This window comes from Lissotriton vulgaris, unplaced genomic scaffold, assembly GCF_964263255.1.
Source record: "Lissotriton vulgaris unplaced genomic scaffold, aLisVul1.2 SCAFFOLD_1037, whole genome shotgun sequence".
Lineage (NCBI taxonomy): Eukaryota > Metazoa > Chordata > Amphibia > Caudata > Salamandridae > Lissotriton > Lissotriton vulgaris.
Window position 1 is genome coordinate 161,858 of NW_028242123.1, and position 18,517 is coordinate 180,374.

At 59.0% G+C, this 18,517-nt stretch overlaps 1 protein-coding gene across 1 annotated transcript in view; it reads left to right on the top strand.

Annotated features, from left to right (window-relative positions):
- The first annotated feature begins 7,223 nt into the window (after positions 1 to 7,223).
- LOC147669056 (uncharacterized) overlaps positions 7,224 to 18,517 on the top strand; it is a 139,706-nt gene continuing 128,412 nt past the window's right edge. Inside the window, exon 1 of the mRNA XM_086948256.1 lies at positions 7,224 to 7,457. Within this exon, the coding sequence (XP_086804382.1) occupies positions 7,386 to 7,457 (72 nt within the window). The 5' untranslated portion in view covers positions 7,224 to 7,385. The remainder of the gene's footprint in view (positions 7,458 to 18,517) is intronic.

Consider the following 18,517-nt stretch of genomic DNA (forward strand, 5'->3'; position numbering starts at 1 on the left):
GTCCTTTTGTTTTATGCTATGTATTGTTTTTGGAAATATAATCTTGAAGTCTGTGATATATAATGTACTTACATGTTTTATTGTTTCATATTGTCTATTGTTACTGTAGGGATTAACTTTTACTTTTCAGGGAAAGTTCCTTTGAAATTTTAAACGTGTATACTTTTAATGTAAATGATCTTTTCATTTTAATAAAAATTTAGATTGTTAACAAATATTTTTTCTTTGTGGGAATCATTATACAAATTTCGTCCTGTTAAACAGTGATCTATGGTAACCTGTAACCCGGGTACCATGGTATAACTGTATGGGTATAGATACTACGGTCTAATAAACATATCCCAGGGATCCCTTCTTGACTTTCTGTCCTTTGTGCCCTGTTCCCTGGTGAAAGTGGGTAACCTCTCTTTTGAAACCGGGGGTGCCAACAACTCCACGATGTAAGCCCGTCAACACTAACCTTTGACCCCCTCTCAACTAAAATAAGGCAGATCATAAAAAACATTGGTCTATACTTGATACTGGGGGGAACAAGATGCCAACTCCGCGCTTTGCCTTCAAAAGAGCCCCTAACTTACGAGACAAGCTGGTCCACACACGAAATCCGAGCACTGTCCAGGCAAGCACCATACCGGCGGGACATTATCCATGTGGTAACTGCTCGGTCTGTGGACTCACATCAGCCACTAAAAGTGTAACACCCTGACCAGCGCCGAACACCTGCATTTCCAGATCCACACCAATCCGAACACCACCCTCAGAGGCACCCTGATCTACCGACCCCCTGGACCACGCACACAATTCAGCGAGGACATCGCCGACTTCGTCAGCCCGCATGCCCTCCCCTCCGCTGACTTCATCCTCCTGGGAGACCTCAACTTCCATCTGGAGAACAACAACGACCGCAACACCAGCACCCTGCTCGACAACCTCGCCAACCTGGGACTCAAGCAACTGGTGTCCACCCCCACCCACCTCGCCGGACACACACTCGACGCAGTCTTCTCTTCCAGCACAGACATCGACTTCAGCCACGCCACAGAGCTTCAATGGACGGACCACAGCTGCGTCTACTTCACCTTCAATAGAACGACGACCCACCACCACCAGCAACAGGCCGCCCGCAGAAGCTGGAACAAGATCACAGCAGACCAGCTCGCCACCTCCCTGAGCCAGCACCCTCCTGCCAGCTCAGCGAACCCCAGCCAGGCCGCCGACAACCTCACAAAGTGGATCAGCAACTGCGCGGACGAACTCGCCCCACTGAGGACCCCGCCTAGCAGACCCGGCAGCAAGAAGGCCCCATGGTTCACCGACGAACTCAAGAGCTCCAAGAAGAACTGCCGAGCCCTCGAGAAAGTCTGGAGAATGGAACCGACACCGGACAACAGGACCTCCTTCAAACTTGCCACCCGGAAACACCACCAGCTGATCCGCGCCGCCAAGAAAACAGCATTCAAGGACCGGTTGGACAACAACGCACACAACTGCAAGGAACTCTTCAACATCGTGAAAGAGCTTTCCAACCCCAGCGCAGGAAACAACGACATCACCCCATCGCAAGACCTCTGCAACTCCCTCGCTTCATACTTCCACAACAAGATCGCGGACATACACAGCAGCTTCAACAACCAACCAACGCACACCATGACCGAACAACCGCCCCCCACCACCACCCTCCACGCCTGGACCCCGATCAGCACCGAAGACACCATCCGCACGATGAACTCCATCCACTCCGGATCACCGACCGACCCCTGCCCTCACCACGTCTTCAACAAGGCCGACGCTGTCACCGCACCCCACCTGCGAGACATCATCAACACATCCTTCGACACCGCCACCTTCCCTAAGAGCTGGAAGCACGCCGAACTCAGCGCTCTACTCAAGAAACCCACAGCGGACCCCACCGAACTCAAGAACTACCGCCCCATCTCGCTCCTCCCGTTTCCAGCCAAAGTCATCGAGAAGACCGTCAACAAGCAGATGGCCGCCTTCCTCGAGACGAACGGATCCCTCGACCCCTCACAGTCCGGCTTCCGAGCCAACCACAGTACCGAGACCGCTCTCATCGCCGCCACCGATGACATCCGAGCCCTGATGGACAAGGGAGAAACAGCGGTCCTTATCCTCCTAGACCTCTCCGCGGCATTCGACACGGTCTGCCACCGCACCCTAGTACGGCGCCTCAGCAACATCGGCATCCAGGACAAGGCGCTGGAATGGATCATCTGCTTCCTCGACGGAAGAACACAGAGAGTCCGCCTACCACCGTACAAGTCAGAGGCCTCCGAAGTCATCTGTGGCGTCCCCCAAGGATCATCTCTGAGCCCCACCCTCTTCAACGTCTACATGAGCCCCCTCGCGGCCATCGTACGCAAACACAACCTCAGCATAATCTCCTACGCCGACGACACCCAGCTGATCCTCTCCCTGACCAACGACCCCGCCGCCGCCAGAGCCAACCTGCACGAAGGGATGAAAGAGGTAGCCGAGTGGATGACAACCAGCCGCCTGAAACTGAACTCGGACAAGACAGAGGTCCTCATCCTGGGCTCCTCACCCTCCGCCTGGGACGACTCCTGGTGGCCTCCCGCCCTGGGCACCGCACCCAAACCGACAGACCATGCACGAAACCTGGGCTTCATCCTGGACTCCTCCCTCTCCATGACCAGGCAAGTCAACAACGTCTCCTCGGCGTGCTTCAACATCCTACGCATGCTACGGAAGATCTTCTGGTGGATCCCCACCGAGACCAGGAAGACCGTCACCCAGGCCCTCGTCACCAGCCGACTGGACTACGGCAACGCCGTCTACGCCGGTACCACCGCCAAGCTCCAGAAGAGACTCCAGCGGATCCAGAACGCCTCAGCCAGACTCATCCTCGACATCCCACGAACCAGCCACATCTCCGGACATCTGAGAGACCTTCACTGGCTCCCCGTCAACAAAAGAATCACCTTCCGCCTCCTCACCCACGCACACAAGGCCCTACACGACCAAGGCCCGAGCTACCTCAACAGCCGAGTCAACTTCTACGCTCCCAAACGCCACCTCCGATCAGCCAACCACGCCCTCGCCGCCGTCCCCCGCATCCGAAGAGCGACTACAGGAGGAAGGTCCTTCTCCTACCTGGCCGCCAAGACCTGGAACTCCCTCCCGACCGACCTGCGACTGACCCAAGACCACCTCTCCTTCAGGAAGAAGCTGAAGACCTGGCTGTTCGAGCAGTAGCGGCACCCCCCCCCCCCCCCCCCCCCCCCCAGCGCCTTGAGACTCTACGGGTATGTAGCGCGCTTTATAAGTGTCACTGATTGATTGATTGATTTACGTGGGGGCAGAACCTGGTTTCTCAACCGGTTCAGCAATTGCAACACAACACATGTTATCTACAGACTGATGTGTAGTTGTGGTCTTTACTACAGCGGCCTCACGACCCGCAAAGTAAAAATACGGGTGCAGGAACATCTGAGCACTATTAGAGCAAAGAAACTCACCACCCGCCTGGTACAACATTTCGAAACGTCGGGACATGATCCTAAGGATCTTAAATGGACCGTCTTAGAAAAAGTGGTGGGCGAAACACACAACCTGGAAAACATTCTGGCAAGAAAAGAAGCAAAATGGATATTTTTGGAGAAGGCGGATCAGGAGGGACTTAATGAAAATATTGAGTGGAATAAAGTGAGCAGGCGATAATAGGGCTCTGTTATGCACCTCCTTTTCCACTTTGATATCTGCTAGGTTCTGAGCATAACAGCCCCCACACTGCAGAAATACTGAGGGCTGGGTGTCGACCTCCCTGACATTGTCTATGCACATATGTATCTCTCTGCGGGTCCCAGTTCCACATTAAAAAAAACCCGGTTTGTGGTCTTGCGGTGCACACTTTTTTACCAATGACATGCACAACTGTAAGTATGTTTGAAGTGTGGTCGTTACTGGGTAGGTCGTAATTCAGTCTATAAAATTTTGTGCCTCTGTAGTATAATTTTTCCCTATTGTATATGTTTTCTTCTGTTCCAAAAGTATCACTTGAAACCAAAAGCACTATTTAATCTCTACATGTTTGTCATTTTAAAATCAAAAAATATATCTAAAAGAAAGAAATAAAAAATATATATTTTTCTAATATATCCTGTTGAGTCTATTTGGATTGACTTTGTGTTTGTTCTGTGCAGTTTCAGCTTCTAGGCTAATCACCCCCTTTTGCATAATGTTTGGATCCTCTAGCTAGGGCCATTATAATCCCAGGCAGGGTGCCTTCTTTCATTCTTTTCACAGTTGTTTTCCCCCCATGGCCTGCCTATATCTTTAAGAAACCCTACGGGGAACCCCCTTCTTTCGCTTTGCTTTATGCACAACTGTATCCCCCTTGTTTATTTCTGACACTCAAAGAAATATGTACACATACTAGGGTATTGATGCAGGTATTTAGTTGGTGTATGGACAGCCTTTACCCAACACGTGTGCTGTAACTCAACAGGGCACTAATATCAACTCTGCTCGAGTCGATTAACTAGGATGTGTGCCGTGCATTGGGTCCTCCAAACTATTAGTGTAGCGGCAGCTTTGATCCAATATGTGTGCTACAACTCAATAGTGCACTAATATCTGGATTGCTTGATTCGAATATCGAGGAAGTGTGTTGCACATTGGGTCCTGTAAACCATTAGGGCATAAACATCGAGGTAGCTCCAGCCCATTCTAAGATGGCCGCGCGACGTGGGGGGCGGAGTTACGTCCCCCCCCCCCCCCCCCCCCCCCGGCTACTTCCTGTTCCGCGCTCAGATCCAGCGCGAGGACCGTCGGAAGGGCCGGAGGGACTCGGCAACAGTAAGAGTGTGTCAGAGGTTGAACGTGTGTGTGTTTGAGGGACTTTTGCATTAATTCCGAATGATTCAGAGGGACAGTGACTGCGTGTCCGAATTTACAATGGGACCAAGATATGATCGTGAGCCATGTGATCATGTTATTTATATGCATTCAGAAAGAGCAAAAGCCGTGCATTTTGGATTGGGGGACTTAGTTAACAACACAATCCCTGCCGCATATGCTTTTATTTGGCTTTTTGCACTTGGGAGAAGCATGCTGGATCTATCTAAATGGAAGGTTTTTGAAGCACCGAATAGTGAGCGCAGTATGTTGCAACGCTGTGGAGTGGGGATAGTATAATTTTCACTAACAACTTCCCACCAGCCTTTCATAAGCGTTTTATCGTGTGATGTTCCATCTTACGCTTAGTCTGTTTTCACACATGTACAGGTGGCTGCGACTATTTCCGGTCACATTTTGGACACATGAAAATTTGGCACGGTGTCCTAAAGAGTGGTGCTGGTACGTGCTGACGTAGCGCCCTCAAGGTAAATATGCCTCAACTGTGTGCCAATACATGCTGCATCGGATGTGCCCCCAATGTGAGGGGCATGAACGGCGCTTTGAGCGTCTTTATGTTTTATTTCCTCACACAGGTCCACACTTTTCTGAAAAGACTGAGAATAGATAACCCCTCTTACGCCCTGATGAAATCGCTGAAACGTGGAGCGATGAAACATGTCGGCTTGAGGATATAAATCACCATGGTATACAAGTAACCATTTTTAAACAGGTGGGGTTTGCTGCATCAGAATAAAACGGTAAAGCAAGCAAAGCCCTGCTACACAATTATCTTTTTGTGGTTGGTTAGGGGTCTGTTTATGTGTTTTTGTACACAACAATTTGGTGTCAGTGTTGATACGTTTGTCACTATTTGTGTTTTTCACCACTATTTTCACGTCCGCACTACTATTCTACCCAGTGCACGTTTGTCTTTGCACAGAGAGAGAGTGGCCAATGATGAGAAGTGGGTATACCGGCAATTGTCAACCGGGAACCCCCTCGGGTTGTTCTACCGTGAGGTACTCTCTCTATTTTTTACACCTTTTCCTGGGTGAACTGTATGTGGTCCTGTGTGATTTTATATTGAAGAAGTACGCATCTTGACCTAACGACTTATGTTATTAGACATATCCCGGGGATTATTACTGACAAGCAGTCCCTATCATTTTGGTCTTTTATATGGATGCAGTTGCATTTAGGTGAGGCTCCAATTGTTTGAATAGGGCCTAGCGTCAGAAACATTTCTATCTACATGTTTTTATATGACATCTTTTTATAAATGTAATAACTGCACTTTCACAATTGCTTTATTAACCTTCTTGCTTCTCAAGTTTGCTTGCCCCCCGCAACCCCCCTTAAGATGTCCGGCCTTGCTCGCTGCGCTCGCCACGGTGCACTCAAAAAGTTTACATCCCACAACTTTAAAATGTCACCAGCCACCACTGCCTGCGATCCATTTTGTGTTACGTCTGACCCGTTTCGTGTTACGCGTTATTCAGGGCTTTCCACCCACGCATATTTCTCCCTCTTATCGAAGTTAAAATGTTGGCATGTATGTGATGTCTGGCTTACTTTTAGTTTTCATGGACGCTTTTACTCAGGCCACCTCTCTGCGCAGGCGCATTGATTGGCAGAGCAGTTTGCCGTCTCTTTTTGCACCCCCCACCCCTGTTAGTGCAGTTTACTTTAATGACTTCTTAGAGTTTCTTGGTGCTCAAATGGGTGTCATTTCGGATATTTATATGTTTAATTGCTTGATTTTTGCTTGCGAGAAAGTGTCACTCATAATCGTTGAAATGTCACTCATAATGTCACTGAAATTATTAAAATGTCACAGATGGCAATCTGAAGCCTTGGCAGCTGTGAATTTGAAAAAAAAAACAAACAGTGTTATTTTTGCTCAGGCAGCGTTGGAGATGCGGTCTGACAGGGTGCATGCGCAGACAGGCGCATCTGTCGCAGATGGGCGTGGCCAGCCGCGTATCAACACACTGATCATGCGCATGTGACCTTCTCTGTGCCACGAGCGTGACCGCGGCCCGCGCAATCATACTGAGCACGCGCACCACGCACAGTTTGCGAAAATTGAAGCATGCGCAGACGAGCAATGTCTCTCTAGTGGGCGGTCGGCGCTCTATCATACCGCGCATGCGTAGATTCGTGATACTTCAGTTAAGCGATTCTTCAGTTCAGCGCTTCTAGTTGGATCATCCACACTGAGGATGAGCAAAAGAAGAACCACGGCTAGGCGTGGCCTGGCTGTATTCTGCCGGCGAGCATGCGCGGATGGGTCTGTCTCCACTGTGCGCTTCTGTCTCTTCTACGCATGCGCGACAGTTGACTGTCTCCGGGATGTGTCCTGAGTCTCCTCTGCGCATGCGTAGGTCGGTGGTGCTGTCAATTGTAGGCGCCGGGGTCTCTTCTGCGCATGCGCCGCCGAGGCTGATGGTGGAGGCTGCAGACACCGACCCTGACCCTTCACTCTGAGGCCTCTGAGCAGAGACACCATGAGAGGCCGAGGAGAGCAGCAGAGCCCGGGGGAGGAGAGGAGAGAGCTGTGCCCGCAGGCCCCAGGGGAGGTGAGTGCAGAGGATGAGAGAGGAGAGAGCTGTGCCAGCAGGCCCCAGGGGAGGTGAGTGCAGAGGAGGAGAGAGGAGAGAGCTGTGCCAACAGGCCCCAGGGGAGGTGAGTGCAGAGGGCGGGAGAGGAGAGAGCTGTGCCAGCAGGCCCCGGGGGAGGTGAGTGCAGAGGATGGGTGGAGAGGAGACAGCTGCAGGCCCCAGGGGAGGTGAGTGCAGAGGATGAGAGAGGTGAGAGCTGTGCCAGCAGGCCCCAGGGGAGGTGAGTGCAGGGGATGGGAGGAGAGGAGAGAGCTGTGCCAGCAGGCCCCAGGGGAGGTGAGTGCAGAGGATGGGAGAGGAGAGGAGAGAGCTGTGCCAGCAGGCCCCCGGGGAGGTGAGTGCAGAGGATGAGAGAGGAGAGAGCTGTGCCAGCAGGCCCCGGGGGAGGTGAGTACAGAGGATGAGAGAGGAGAGAGCTGTGCCAGCAGGCCCCGGGGGAGGTGAGTGCAGAGGATGAGAGAGGAGAGAGCTGTGCCAGCAGACCCCACGGGAGGTGAGTGGAGAGGATGGGAGAGGAGAGAGCTGTGCCAGCAGGCCCCAGGGGAGGTGAGTGCAGAGGTTGGGAGAGGAGAGAGCCGTGTCAGCAGGCCCCAGGGGAGGTGAGTGCAGAGGATGGGAGAGGAGAGAGCTGTGCCAGCAGGCCCCAGGGGAGGTGAGTGCAGAGGATGAGAGAGGAGAGGAGAGAGCTGTGCCAGCAGGCCCCGGGGGAGGTGAGTGCAGAGGATGGGAGAGGAGAGAGCTGTGCCAGCAGGCCCCAGGGGAGGTGAGTGCAGAGGATGGGAGAGGAGAGAGCTGTGCCAGCAGGCCCCAGTGGAGGTGAGTGCAGAGGATGGGAGAGGAGAGAGCTGTGCCAGCAGGCCCCCGGGGAGGTGAGTGCAGAGGAGGAGAGAGGAGAGAGCTGTGCCAGCAGGCCCCAGGGGAGGTGAGTGCAGAGGATGAGAGAGGAGAGAGCTGTGCCAGCAGGCCCCAGGGGAGGTGAGTGCAGAGGCTGAGAGGAGAGGAGAGAGCTCAGCCCGCAGGCCCCAGGGGAGGGGAGTGCAGAGGATGAGAGGAGAGAGCTGTGCCAGCAGGCCCCGGGGGAGGTGAGTGCAGAGGATGAGAGAGGAGAGAGCTGTGCCCGCAGGCCCCAGGGGAGGTGAGTGCAGAGGATGGGTGGAGAGGAGAGAGCTGTGCCAGCAGGCCCTAGGGGAGGTGAGTGCAGAGGATGAGAGAGGAGAGAGCTGTGCCTGCAGGCCCCAGATGAGGTGAGTGCAGAGGATGGGAGAGGAGAGAGCTGTGTCAGCAGGCCCCGGGGGAGGTGAGTACAGAGGATGGGAGAGGAGAGAGCTGTATCAGCAGGCCCAAGGGGAGGTGAGTGCAGAGGATGAGAGGAGAGGAGAGAGCTGTGCCAGCAGGCCCCAGGGGAGGTGAGTGCAGAGAAAGGGCGAGGAGAGAGCTGCAGGGCCCAGGGGAGGGGCGTGCAGAGGATGAGAGAGGAGAGAGCTGTGCCCTCAGGCCCCAGGGGAGGTGAGTGCAGAGGATGAGAGAGGAGAGAGCTGTGCCAGCAGGCCCCAAGGGAGGTGAGTGCAGAGGATGGGAGAGGAGAGAGCTGTGCCAGCAGGTCCCTGGGGAGGTGAGTGCAGAGGATGGGAGAGGAGAGGAGAGAGCTGTGCCAGCAGGCCACAGGGGAGGTGAGTGCAGAGGAAGGGAGAGGAGAGAGCTGTGCCAGCAGGCCTCAGGGGAGGGGAGGTGAGTGCAGAGGACGAGAGAGGAGAGAGCTGTGCCAGCAGGCCCCAGGGGAGGTGAGTGCAGAGGATGAGAGAGGAGTGAGCTGCAGGGCCCAGGGGAGGTGAATGCAGAGGATGAGAGAGGAGAGAGCTGTGCCAGCAGGCCCCAGGGGAGGTGAGTGCAGAGGATGAGAGAGGAGAGAGCTGTGCCCGCAGGCCCCAGGGGAGGTGAGTGCAGAGGAGGAGAGAGGAGAGAGCTGTGCCCGCAGGCCCCAGGGGAGGTGAGTGCAGAGGAGGAGAGAGGAGAGAGCTGTGTCAGCAGGCCTCAGGGGAGGTGAGTGCAGAGGAGGAGAGAGGAGAGAGCTGTGCCAGCAGACCCCTGGGGAGGTGAGTGCAGAGGATGAGAGAGGAGAGAGCTGTGCCAGCAGGCCCCAGGGGAGGTGAGTGCAGAGGAAGGGAGAGGAGAGCGCTGTGCCAGCAGGTCCCTGGGGAGGTGAGTGCAGAGGATGGGAGAGGAGAGAGCTGTGCCAGCAGGCCCCAGGGGAGGTGAGTGCAGAGGATGAGAGAGGAGTGAGCTGCAGGGCCCAGGGGAGGGAAGTGCAGAGGATGAGAGAGGAGAGAGCTGTGCCAGCAGGCCCCAGGGGAGGTGAGTGCAGAGGATGGGAGAGGAGAGGAGAGAACTGTGCCAGCAGGCCCCAGGGAGGTGAGTGCAGAGGATGGGTGGAGAGGAGAGAGCTGTGCCCGCAGGCCCCAGGGGAGGTGAGTGCAGAGGAGGAGAGAGGAGAGAGCTGTGTCAGCAGGCCTCAGGGGAGGTGAGTGCAGAGGAGGAGAGAGGAGAGAGCTGTGCCAGCAGACCCCCGGGGAGGTGAGTGCAGAGGATGAGAGAGGAGAGAGCTGTGCCAGCAGGCCCCGGGGGAGGTGAGTGCAGAGGATGAGCCAGGAGAGGAGTGAACTGTGCCAGCAGGCCCCAGGGGAGGTGAGGGCAGAGGATGGGAGAGGAGAGAGCTGTGTCAGCAGGCCCCAAGGGAGGTGAGTGCAGAGAATGGGTGGAGAGGAGAGAGCTATTCCCGCAGGCCACAGGGGAGGTGAGTGCAGAGGATGGGAGAGGAGAGAGCTGTGTCAGCAGGCCTCAGGGGAGGTGAGTGCAGAGGACGAGAGAGGAGAGAGCTGTGCCAGCAGGCCCCAGGGGAGGTGAGTGCAGAGGATGAGAGAGGAGTAAGCTGCAGGGCCAAGGGGAGGTGAGTGCAGAGGATGAGAGAGGAGAGAGCTGTGCCAGCAGGCCCCAGGGGAGGTGAGTGCAGAGGATGAGAGAGGAGAGAGCTGTGCCCGCAGGCCCCAGGGGAGGTGAGTGCAGAGGATGAGAGAGGAGAGAGCTGTGCCAGCAGGCCCCAGGGGAGGTGAGTGCAGAGGATGAGAGAGCTGTGTCAGCAGGCCCCAGGGGAGGTGAGTGCAAAGGATGAGAGAGGAGAGAGCTGTGGCAGCAGGCCCCAGGGGAGGTGAGTGCAGAGGATGAGAGAGGAGAGAGCTGTGCCAGCAGGCCCCGGGGGAGGTGAGTGCAGAGGATGGGTGGAGAGGAGAGAGCTGTGCCCGCAGGCCCCAGGGGAGGTGAGTGCAGAGGATGGGTGGAGAGGAGAGAGCTGTGCCAGCAGGCCCCAGGGAAGGTGAGTGCAGAGGATGGGCGAGGAGAGAGCTGTGCCAGCAGACCCCAGGGGAGGTGAGTGCAGAGGAAGGGAGAGGAGAGAGCTGTGCCAGCAGGCCTCAGGGGAGGTGAGTGCAGAGGATGGGAGAGGAGAGAGCTGTGCCAGCAGGCCCCAGGGAAGGTGAGTGCAGAGGATGAAAGAGGAGAGAGATGTGCCAGCAGGCCCCAGGGGAGGTGAGTGCAGAGGATGAGAGAGGAGAGAGATGTGCCAGCAGGCCCCAGGGGAGGTGAGTGCAGAGGTTGGGAGAGGAGAGAGCTGTGTCAGCAGGCCCCAGGGGAGGTGAGTGCAGGGGATGGGAGGAGAGGAGAGAGCTGTGCCAGCAGGCCCCAGGGGAGGTGAGTGCAGAGGATGAGAGAGGAGAGGAGAGAGCTGTGCCAGCAGGCCCCCAGGGGAGGTGAGTGCAGAGGATGAGAGAGGAGAGAGCTGTGCCAGCAGGCCCCAGGGGAGGTGAGTGCAGAGGATGAGAGAGGAGAGAGCTGTGCCAGCAGGCCCCAGGGGAGGTGAGTGCAGAGGATGAGAGAGGAGAGAGCTGTGCCCTCAGGCCCCAGGGGAGGTGAGTGCAGAGGATGAGAGAGGAGAGAGCTGTGCCAGCAGGCCCCAGGGGAGGCGAGTGCAGAGGATGAGAGAGCTGTGTCAGCAGGCCCCAGGGGAGGTGAGTGCAAAGGATGAGAGAGGAGAGAGCTGTGCCAGCAGGCCCCAGGGGAGGTGAGTGCAGAGGATGAGAGAGGAGAGAGCTGTGCCAGCAGGCCCCGGGGGAGGTGAGTGCAGAGGATGGGTGGAGAGGAGAGAGCTGTGCCCGCAGGCCCCAGGGGAGGTGAGTGCAGAGGATGGGTGGAGAGGAGAGAGCTGTGCCAGCAGGCCCCAGGGAAGGTGAGTGCAGAGGATGGGCGAGGAGAGAGCTGTGCCAGCAGACCCCAGGGGAGGTGAGTGCAGAGGAAGGGAGAGGAGAGAGCTGTGCCAGCAGGCCTCAGGGGAGGTGAGTGCAGAGGATGGGAGAGGAGAGAGCTGTGCCAGCAGGCCCCAGGGAAGGTGAGTGCAGAGGATGAGAGAGGAGAGAGATGTGCCAGCAGGCCCCAGGGGAGGTGAGTGCAGAGGATGAGAGAGGAGAGAGATGTGCCAGCAGGCCCCAGGGGAGGTGAGTGCAGAGGTTGGGAGAGGAGAGAGCTGTGTCAGCAGGCCCCAGGGGAGGTGAGTGCAGGGGATGGGAGGAGAGGAGAGAGCTGTGCCAGCAGGCCCCAGGGGAGGTGAGTGCAGAGGATGAGAGAGGAGAGGAGAGAGCTGTGCCAGCAGGCCCCCAGGGGAGGTGAGTGCAGAGGATGAGAGAGGAGAGAGCTGTGCCAGCAGGCCCCAGGGGAGGTGAGTGCAGAGGATGAGAGAGGAGAGAGCTGTGCCAGCAGGCCCCAGGGGAGGTGAGTGCAGAGGATGAGAGAGGAGAGAGCTGTGCCCTCAGGCCCCAGGGGAGGTGAGTGCAGAGGATGAGAGAGGAGAGAGCTGTGCCCGCAGGCCCCAGGGGAGGTGAGTGCAGAGGATGAGAGAGGAGAGAGCTGCAGGGCCCAGGGGAGGGGAGTGCAGAGGATGAGAGAGGAGAGAGCTGTGCCCTCAGGCCCCAGGGGAGGTGAGTGCAGAGGATGAGAGAGGAGAGGAGAGAGCTGTGCCAGCAGGCCCCAGGGGAGGTGAGTGCAGAGGATGAGAGAGGAGAAAGCTGTGCCCGCAGGCCCCAGGGGAGGTGAGTGCAGAGGAGGAGAGAGGAGAGGAGAGAGCTGTGCCAGCAGGCCTCAGGGGAGGTGAGTGCAGAGGATGAGAGAGGAGAGAGCTGTGCCCGCAGGCCCCAGGGGAGGTGAGTGCAGAGGATGAGAGAGGAGAGAGCTGTGCCAGCAGGCCCTGGGGGAGGTGAGTGCAGAGGATGAGAGAGGAGAGAGCTGCAGGGCCCAGGGGAGGGGAGTGCAGAGGATGAGAGAGGAGAGAGCTGTGCCCTCAGGCCCCAGGGGAGGTGAGTGCAGAGGATGAGAGAGGAGAGGAGAGAGCTGTGCCAGCAGGTCCCTGGGGAGGTGAGTGCAGAGGAGGAGAGAGGAGAGAGCTGTGCCAGCAGGCCCCAGGGGAGGTGAGTGCAGAGGATGAGAGAGGAGAGGAGAGAGCTGTGCCCGCAGGCCCCAGGGGAGGTGAGTGCAGAGGATGGGAGAGGAGAGAGCTGTGCCAGCAGGTCCCTGGGGAGGTGAGTGCAGAGGAGGAGAGAGGAGAGAGCTGTGCCAGCAGGCCCCAGGGAGGGGAGGTGAGTGCAGAGGATGAGAGAGGAGAGAGCTGTGCCCGCAGGCCCCAGGGGAGGTGAGTGCAGAGGATGGGAGAGGAGAGAGCTGTGCCAGCAGGCCCCAGGGGAGGTTAGTGCAGAGGATGGGAGAGGAGAGGAGAGAGCTGTGCCAGCAGGCCCCAGGGGAGATGAGTGCAGAGGATGGGAGAGGAGAGAGCTGTGCCAGCAGGCCCCATGGGAGGTGAGTGCAGAGGATGAGAGAGGAGAGAGCTGTGCCAGCAGGCCCCAGGGGAGGTGAGTGCAGAGGATGGGAGAGGAGAGAGCTGTGCCAGCAGGCCCTAGGGGAGGGGAGTGCAGAGGATGAGAGAGGAGAGAGCTGTGCCCTCAGGCCCCAGGGGAGGTGAGTGCAGAGGATGAGAGAGGAGAGGAGAGAGCTGTGCCAGCAGGTCCCCAGGGGAGGTGAGTGCAGAGGATGGGAGAGGAGAGAGCTGTGCCAGCAGGTCCCTGGGGAGGTGAGTGCAGAGGAGGAGAGAGGAGAGAGCTGTGCCAGCAGGCCCCGGGGGAGGTGAGTGCAGAGGATGGGAGAGGAGAGGGGAGAGCTGTGCCAGCAGGCCCCAGGGGAGGTGAGTACAGTGGATGGGAGAGGAGAGGAGAGAGCTGTGCCAGCAGGCCCCAGGGGAGGTGAGTGCAGAGGATGAGAGAGGAGAGAGCTGTGTCAGCAGGCCCCGGGGGAGGTGAGTGCAGAGGATGGGAGAGGAGAGAGCTGTATCAGCAGGCCCAAGGGGAGGTGAGTGCAGAGGATGAGAGGAGAGGAGAGAGCTGTGCCAGCAGGCCCCAGGGGAGGTGAGTGCAGAGAAAGGGCGAGGAGAGAGCTGCAGGGCCCAGGGGAGGGGCGTGCAGAGGATGAGAGAGGAGAGAGCTGTGCCCTCAGGCCCCAGGGGAGGTGAGTGCAGAGGATGAGAGAGTAGAGAGCTGTGCCAGCAGGCCCCAGGGGAGGTGAGTGCAGAGGATGGGAGAGGAGAGAGCTGTGCCAGCAGGTCCCTGGGGAGGTGAGTGCAGAGGATGGGAGAGGAGAGGAGAGAGCTGTGCCAGCAGGCCCCAGGGGAGGTGAGTGCAGAGGAAGGGAGAGGAGAGAGCTGTGCCAGCAGGCCTCAGGGGAGGTGAGTGCAGAGGACGAGAGAGGAGAGAGCTGTGCCAGCAGGCCCCAGGGGAGGTGAGTGCAGAGGATGAGAGAGGAGTGAGCTGCAGGCCCCAGGGGAGGTGAGTGCAGAGGATGAGAGAGGAGAGAGCTGTGCCCGCAGGCCCCAGGGGAGGTGAGTGCAGAGGAGGAGAGAGGAGAGAGCTGTGCCCGCAGGCCCCAGGGGAGGTGAGTGCAGAGGAGGAGAGAGGAGAGAGCTGTGCCAGCAGACCCCCGGGGAGGTGAGTGCAGAGGATGAGAGAGGAGAGAGCTGTGCCAGCAGGCCCCAGGGGAGGTGAGTGCAGAGGAAGGGAGAGGAGAGCGCTGTGCCAGCAGGTCCCTGGGGAGGTGAGTGCAGAGGATGGGAGAGGAGAGAGCTGTGCCAGCAGGCCCCAGGGGAGGTGAGTGCAGAGGATGAGAGAGGAGTGAGCTGCAGGGCCCAGGGGAGGGAAGTGCAGAGGATGAGAGAGGAGAGAGCTGTGCCAGCAGGCCCCAGGGGAGGTGAGTGCAGAGGATGTGAGAGGAGAGGAGAGAACTGTGCCAGCAGGCCCCGGGGAGGTGAGTGCAGAGGATGGGTGGAGAGGAGAGAGCTGTGCCCGCAGGCCCCAGGGGAGGTGAGTGCAGAGGAGGAGAGAGGAGAGAGCTGTGTCAGCAGGCCTCAGGGGAGGTGAGTGCAGAGGAGGAGAGAGGAGAGAGCTGTGCCAGCAGACCCCCGGGGAGGTGAGTGCAGAGGATGAGAGAGGAGAGAGCTGTGCCAGCAGGCCCCTGGGGAGGTGAGTGCAGAGGATGAGCCAGGAGAGGAGAGAACTGTGCCAGCAGGCCCCAGGGGAGGTGAGGGCAGAGGATGGGAGAGGAGAGAGCTGTGTCAGCAGGCCCCAAGGGAGGTGAGTGCAGAGGATGGGTGGAGAGGAGAGAGCTATTCCCGCAGGCCACAGGGGAGGTGAGTGCAGAGGATGGGAGAGGAGAGAGCTGTGTCAGCAGGCCTCAGGGGAGGTGAGTGCAGAGGACGAGAGAGGAGAGAGCTGTGCCAGCAGGCCCCAGGGGAGGTGAGTGCAGAGGATGAGAGAGGAGTGAGCTGCAGGGCCCAGGGGAGGTGAGTGCAGAGGATGAGAGAGGAGAGAGCTGTGCCAGCAGGCCCCAGGGGAGGTGAGTGCAGAGGATGAGAGAGGAGAGAGCTGTGCCCGCAGGCCCCAGGGGAGGTGAGTGCAGAGGAGGAGAGAGGAGAGCGCTGTGCCCGCAGGCCCCAGGGGAGGTGAGTGCAGAGGAGGAGAGAGGAGAGAGCTGTGTCAGCAGACCCCCGGGGAGGCGAGTGCAGAGGATGAGAGAGGAGAGAGCTGTGCCAGCAGGCCCCAGGGGAGGTGAGTGCAGAGGAAGGGAGAGGAGAGCGCTGTGCCAGCAGGTCCCTGGGGAGGTGAGAGCAGAGGATGGGAGAGGAGAGGAGAGAGCTGTGCCAGCAGGCCCCAGGGGAGGTGAGAGCAGAGGATGGGTGGAGAGGAGAGAGCTGTGCCAGCAGGCCCCAGGGGAGGTGAGTGCAGAGGATGAGAGAGGAGTGAGCTGCAGGGCCCAGGGGAGGGAAGTGCAGAGGATGAGAGAGGAGAGAGCTGTGCCAGCAGGCCCAAGGGGAGGTGCGTGCAGGGGATGAGAGAGTAGAGAGCTGTGCCCGCAGGCCCCAGGGGAGGTGAGTGCAGAGGAGGAGAGAGGAGAGAGCTGTGTCAGCAGGCCTCAGGGGAGGTGAGTGCAGAGGAGGAGAGAGGAGAGAGCTGTGCCAGCAGACCCCCGGGGGGGTGAGTGCAGAGGATGAGAGAGGAGAGAGCTGTGCCAGGGGAGGTGAGTGCAGAGGATGAGAGAGGAGAGAGCTGTGCCCTCAGGCCCCAGGGGAGGTGAGTGCAGAGGATGAGAGAGGAGAGAGCTGTGCCAGCAGGCCCCAGGGGAGGTGAGTGCAGAGGATGAGAGAGGAGAGAGCTGTGCCCGCAGGCCCCAGGGGAGGTGAGTGCAGAGGATGAGAGAGGAGAGAGCTGCAGGGCCCAGGGGAGGGGAGTGCAGAGGATGAGAGAGGAGAGAGCTGTGCCCTCAGGCCCCAGGGGAGGTGAGTGCAGAGGATGAGAGAGGAGAGGAGAGAGCTGTGCCAGCAGGCCCCAGGGGAGGTGAGTGCAGAGGATGAGAGAGGAGAAAGCTGTGCCCGCAGGCCCCAGGGGAGGTGAGTGCAGAGGAGGAGAGAGGAGAGGAGAGAGCTGTGCCAGCAGGCCTCAGGGGAGGTGAGTGCAGAGGATGAGAGAGGAGAGAGCTGTGCCCGCAGGCCCCAGGGGAGGTGAGTGCAGAGGATGAGAGAGGAGAGAGCTGTGCCAGCAGGCCCTGGGGGAGGTGAGTGCAGAGGATGAGAGAGGAGAGAGCTGCAGGGCCCAGGGGAGGGGAGTGCAGAGGATGAGAGAGGAGAGAGCTGTGCCCTCAGGCCCCAGGGGAGGTGAGTGCAGAGGATGAGAGAGGAGAGGAGAGAGCTGTGCCAGCAGGTCCCTGGGGAGGTGAGTGCAGAGGAGGAGAGAGGAGAGAGCTGTGCCAGCAGGCCCCAGGGGAGGTGAGTGCAGAGGATGAGAGAGGAGAGGAGAGAGCTGTGCCCGCAGGCCCCAGGGGAGGTGAGTGCAGAGGATGGGAGAGGAGAGAGCTGTGCCAGCAGGTCCCTGGGGAGGTGAGTGCAGAGGAGGAGAGAGGAGAGAGCTGTGCCAGCAGGCCCCAGGGAGGGGAGGTGAGTGCAGAGGATGAGAGAGGAGAGAGCTGTGCCCGCAGGCCCCAGGGGAGGTGAGTGCAGAGGATGGGAGAGGAGAGAGCTGTGCCAGCAGGCCCCAGGGGAGGTTAGTGCAGAGGATGGGAGAGGAGAGGAGAGAGCTGTGCCAGCAGGCCCCAGGGGAGATGAGTGCAGAGGATGGGAGAGGAGAGAGCTGTGCCAGCAGGCCCCATGGGAGGTGAGTGCAGAGGATGAGAGAGGAGAGAGCTGTGCCAGCAGGCCCCAGGGGAGGTGAGTGCAGAGGATGGGAGAGGAGAGAGCTGTGCCAGCAGGCCCTAGGGGAGGGGAGTGCAGAGGATGAGAGAGGAGAGAGCTGTGCCCTCAGGCCCCAGGGGAGGTGAGTGCAGAGGATGAGAGAGGAGAGGAGAGAGCTGTGCCAGCAGGCCCCCAGGGGAGGTGAGTGCAGAGGATGGGAGAGGAGAGAGCTGTGCCAGCAGGTCCCTGGGGAGGTGAGTGCAGAGGAGGAGAGAGGAGAGAGCTGTGCCAGCAGGCCCCGGGGGAGGTGAGTGCAGAGGATGGGAGAGGAGAGGAGAGAGCTGTGCCAGCAGGCCCCAGGGGAGGTGAGTACAGTGGATGGGAGAGGAGAGGAGAGAGCTGTGCCAGCAGGCCCCAGGGGAGGTGAGTGCAGAGGATGAGAGAGGAGAGAGCTGTGTCAGCAGGCCCCGGGGGAGGTGAGTGCAGAGGATGGGAGAGGAGAGAGCTGTATCAGCAGGCCCAAGGGGAGGTGAGTGCAGAGGATGAGAGGAGAGGAGAGAGCTGTGCCAGCAGGCCCCAGGGGAGGTGAGTGCAGAGAAAGGGCGAGGAGAGAGCTGCAGGGCCCAGGGGAGGGGCGTGCAGAGGATGAGAGAGGAGAGAGCTGTGCCCTCAGGCCCCAGGGGAGGTGAGTGCAGAGGATGAGAGAGGAGAGAGCTGTGCCAGCAGGCCCCAGGGGAGGTGAGTGCAGAGGATGGGAGAGGAGAGAGCTGTGCCAGCAGGTCCCTGGGGAGGTGAGTGCAGAGGATGGGAGAGGAGAGGAGAGAGCTGTGCCAGCAGGCCCCAGGGGAGGTGAGTGCAGAGGAAGGGAGAGGAGAGAGTTGTGCCAGCAGGCCTCAGGGGAGGTGAGTGCAGAGGACGAGAGAGGAGAGAGCTGTGCCAGCAGGCCCCAGGGGAGGTGAGTGCAGAGGATGAGAGAGGAGTGAGCTGCAGGGCCCAGGGGAGGTGAGTGCAGAGGATGAGAGAGGAGAGAGCTGTGCCAGCAGGCCCCAGGGGAGGTGAGTGCAGAGGAGGAGAGAGGAGGGAGCTGTGCCCGCAGGCCCCAGGGGAGGTGAGTGCAGAGGAGGATAGAGGAGAGAGCTGTGCCCGCAGGCCCCAGGGGAGGTGAGTGCAGAGGAGGAGAGAGGAGAGAGCTGTGTCAGCAGGCCTCAGGGGAGGT